At 36.7% G+C, this 3984-nt stretch overlaps 1 protein-coding gene and 1 pseudogene across 1 annotated transcript; one reads left to right on the forward strand and one right to left on the reverse strand.

Annotated features, from left to right (window-relative positions):
- The window catches only part of LOC106324442, a 4898-nt pseudogene extending 4471 nt beyond the window's left edge, over positions 1 to 427 (forward strand).
- Positions 428 to 514: 87 nt separating this feature from the next.
- Positions 515 to 2366, reverse strand: LOC106319480 (cyclin-C1-2). The gene is made up of 9 exons (XM_013757826.1): positions 2117 to 2366; positions 1883 to 1989; positions 1746 to 1785; positions 1607 to 1651; positions 1403 to 1521; positions 1206 to 1320; positions 1097 to 1147; positions 864 to 1011; positions 515 to 779 (listed from the first exon to the last, which is right to left on the reverse strand). Exons 1-9 carry the CDS (start codon positions 2146 to 2148, stop codon positions 675 to 677), a joined length of 762 nt encoding a protein of 253 aa, XP_013613280.1. The 5' UTR covers positions 2149 to 2366; the 3' UTR covers positions 515 to 674.
- Positions 2367 to 3984: the final 1618 nt, after the last annotated feature.

Consider the following 3984-nt stretch of genomic DNA (forward strand, 5'->3'; position numbering starts at 1 on the left):
ATGGAGAATGAAGAACATGAAGAACATAGAGAGAGAGAGAAAGTAGATCTCAAGATGTAAGAGAAAGAATGAGAGAATAGTTTCCTTAATTTAATTGTGGATCTGGATACAAGTATTTAAAGACAAGTGACCTCAGTACACAATATAATAAAATATCTTCTTCTCTCTTCTTTTTCTCTTCAATAAAATCGAGGTTATAAAACCCTTATAAGCCTTATAAAACCTTATAAGTCTGGCAGCTTAATTTTCAAGTCTAACTGCTTAATTCTGCTTCATGTCAACAGCGACAACAGGAGAAGGGTTGGAGTGGGGTGTCTTGTTTGGTTTTGGACCAGGACTCACCGTAGAGACAGTTGTCTTGCACAGCGTCCCTCTCTAAGCAAAACTTCCTCTCTTGCCTTCCCCTTATGTGTGCTCTTCCTCCTCTTCTTCCCTTAGCCACCAATGTCATTTGCTCTCTTGATACTGAGATGAATGATTGTAATTTGTTTACTGCAATTTAACTAGTTCTCTCTTTTTGAAAATTTGCACACCACTTTATATTGTCCATATAGTCAAGACATGCTTGAACCAAGACTAGCAAAACCAATGTACAAATGATCTCACGACAGAAACTGCTGGCAAAACATATATAGTCTCAGGAGGAACAAAAACATAGACAAAACAAAAACTCTTTATGGACTTGTAGCAAGCTTGTTGAAGGCGGCATGAACTCTCTCTTCAGTGAACATTCTGTGATTCTCATAGAAATCTAATATCTCCATAGCGATATTCTTCACCTGCAAAATGTTTCACAACACAAACCAATGAATGATTAAAACAAAGACCTTATCACCAAAAATTTGCAGTTGACAAAAGCTTACAATGTTCATGTCCGCAGAGAGCTCTTCAAACCATGTCTTTATGTCTCTCTCTTTGTACACAGAAGCAACGTAAATGCAAGCGATCGTGATGAGATGAGGCGGGTGCGTAAGGATCAAGTCCATTTTGTAAGTGTCGTTGACAAGACCCCTATTAGTTCAATGAAGGACAAAAAGCTTTGTAACTGTTCTGGATACTTACCAAGTAAAGGACACAAGTTTTGTTGGATACTTACCAAGTTAAATGGGTCATGCTTGTGTCATTGAGTCCAGAGTCCTGCAAGTACCTGTAAAGCAATAGATTTAGTGTCTGGTTGATTTGGAAGATCTTAACCAAAGACTCACTCAGGGAGAGAACGGTATGGGTGGAAGACAACAAGATAGAAGTTCAAAGCTTCCAAGACCTTCATCTCCATCTCCAGAATATCCTTAATCTCATACCTAAACTTCTCATCAGCATCTGCCATGTGAGAAGCATCCAAATTCATCAGAAGCCAAGTAAAAGATAGAGCAAAATCAAAAGAAAGTTTGAAGCTAATTACACAATTTTTTGATGTAGAAGACAAGAATCTTGGCATGGACCACACTCTCCTCTGCTTTGCAAGCCAGGTACAAGCAGGTGGGAGCAACAAGCCTAGGCTCATACTCTGTCAAACTCTTTCTGCCAACAAACAACAACATTACACATAAACAAATCAATGACCAAGCCTTGTTGTCACAAGATTACTAATCATCAAAAGCCATACCTTGTGTAAACACGGCGCATATAGGTTACAGCAGTTGCAACAACTCTGAATCATATTAAAAACAAAAACAAAAAAACAAATCAGTCAGCATTGTACAAAGATAATCACAGAGTGGTTATCTCATCAAAAAAGACTTCACCTTTGCCTAATCTTAATGTGTTGTGCCAGCTTCGATATGTCTGAAACGAACAAAGAATGTGAATTTGACAATCCATACATACAGAACAAGATTCAAGACATAATAGATGATTAATGAGATCAAAACCAAAGACATACAGTTCGACATGTGAAGCTTAATGAGTCTGAAATCTTCGAGAGAGATTCCTCTCTGAGCATCAAGAGGATGAACAACATTAATCTCTTCTGGGTCCTTAAGCTCTTTGCTGTCCGAACAAAACCCGGAAAACAAAAAACAAAAAGATGTAAGGAAACATATGATTACAGAAACTGAAACAATTATCTCTAAAGAAGAACGATCTGTAATATCTGATTGAAAGTTTGAAACTTTACTAGTGCGTTGATGTCCAGAAATTGGAAGCCATTTTCTCTCCTTGATCCCCTCAACAAGCAGATACCATCAATAAAAAGGGCTTCCCTTTTTCTTTTCTTTTAATTTGTGGTGGAGTATGTAAAAGTTAGGTAACACAGAAGCTTAGCCAGACTCAACATTTCCGGCTTCTAAACCAGAATCAGAATCGGAAATTTGTAAAAGTTTCAGGAATTTTGATTTCAGTAAACTTCTAAAATGTTTTGAATCATCAATTTGGATGGTCCATAACCTACCCATACAAGTTCAACGCTAGAGTCCATTGGATTTACATCCAGCCACATGGTAGACCCATTCAATTTTATGTCTTTATGAGTTTGATCATGTCATTATGTAGAGTATCTTTGTAATCAATTCTCCCTTTGACACCACCTTGTATGAACCACTATATATAGTGATGTAAACAATAAGAAATAGACAACACATTCTCACAAATTTTCTCTCAAATCTTAAGACGTTATCAGCACGAGACTTTCTCCACCTAAGCAATCCCATCCGCCCGCGGTCATCTCTTTTCCGGCCATCTCTTCCGGCCCTCAGCTATGCTCCGCCGGCCAAGTCTATCCCTCTCACGGTTTTCCGGCCAGCTCCTCCACCTCTCTCTCAACCAGCTCATCCGCGGATTAGCTCTCTCTCACGGTGGTCCATTCAGATCAATTTGGTGTTTTCTAAAAGGTAAACTAATCTATCCATAAAATCTAAGAACACCACATATCTGAATCCTGATTATTAGATCTATTTGAATCATAAAACTTATAAGATCTAAAATTATCACAAATATTAATCTTGAATCTAAGATCTATATGAATCTTGATTCTACAATTATTTGAATCTCTAAAGATCTAAGAATCTCTAAAAACTTATAAAACTTATTAATAATCTAAGATCTATATGAATCTTGTTTCTAAGAACTATTTGAAATTATAAAAGATATTAGAGAAAATCATAAACCCCTTTTAGCTAGCAAGCCTTAAAATCGGTTCCCCTTTCTCCTATTTTGATCCGGCCTTAAATCTGGATTGACTAAAGGATTGAAACTCATAATCTTTGTTTGGCCGTATTACCGGCTGTATAGCCGGATGAATAAGCTGGCCATCAAAATCTTAATCCCATTCGATGTGCTTACCGATCCAAATCGGCCCTTATCCACATCAAAATCTCAAATCCCCTTGTTTGTTTTATAACCGGATATGTATCTTGATGGCCATTATCTAGAACCTTAATAACCTTATAACTTGGCGTCCCAAGCTATATGGTATGGTACATAGTTGTTCAGTTGGCCAGCCTTATATCTCAATGTTTGGAATGGTTTCCTTTAATAAAACTCAGATTTTATCTCATGCACCTTTCTTTCTTTCCGAAGTTCCTTAGAATTTATGGAACTTTATTTGGAACATTTATTTGGTCTATCTTATATAGATTTTGTAGCAACTTGGTTGTGTCTTTAAGACATCAAAACTGTGTGGTGCTAAGCTGAGATGACATAGTCATTCTTTCTCTTGGGTCAATGTGTCTGGCATTTTATTTTGCTATCATTGTAGCATATGGACGTCTATAAATTATTTTCTAGTCCGAAGATCTTTGCCAAGACATTGATGGTTGATACCAGATGGTAGATACCACTCTTTATCATTCTTTATACCAGCTTATTACTTTTCTCCTTTTATTGTTGGATATTCGTATTCATAAACCTTATGTAATCCTTGTTCTTTGGCCTATAATGAGATCACCCATTTTGGCTCAAAGTTTCTTTTAAACTTATGGAGAAAGTATATTCATAATACATATCCAACATATATTCCCAATCCTCTTTATGAGATTCTAAGATCAC

Source organism: Brassica oleracea, chromosome C2 (assembly GCF_000695525.1).
Source record: "Brassica oleracea var. oleracea cultivar TO1000 chromosome C2, BOL, whole genome shotgun sequence".
NCBI classification, from domain to species: Eukaryota; Viridiplantae; Streptophyta; class Magnoliopsida; order Brassicales; family Brassicaceae; genus Brassica; species Brassica oleracea.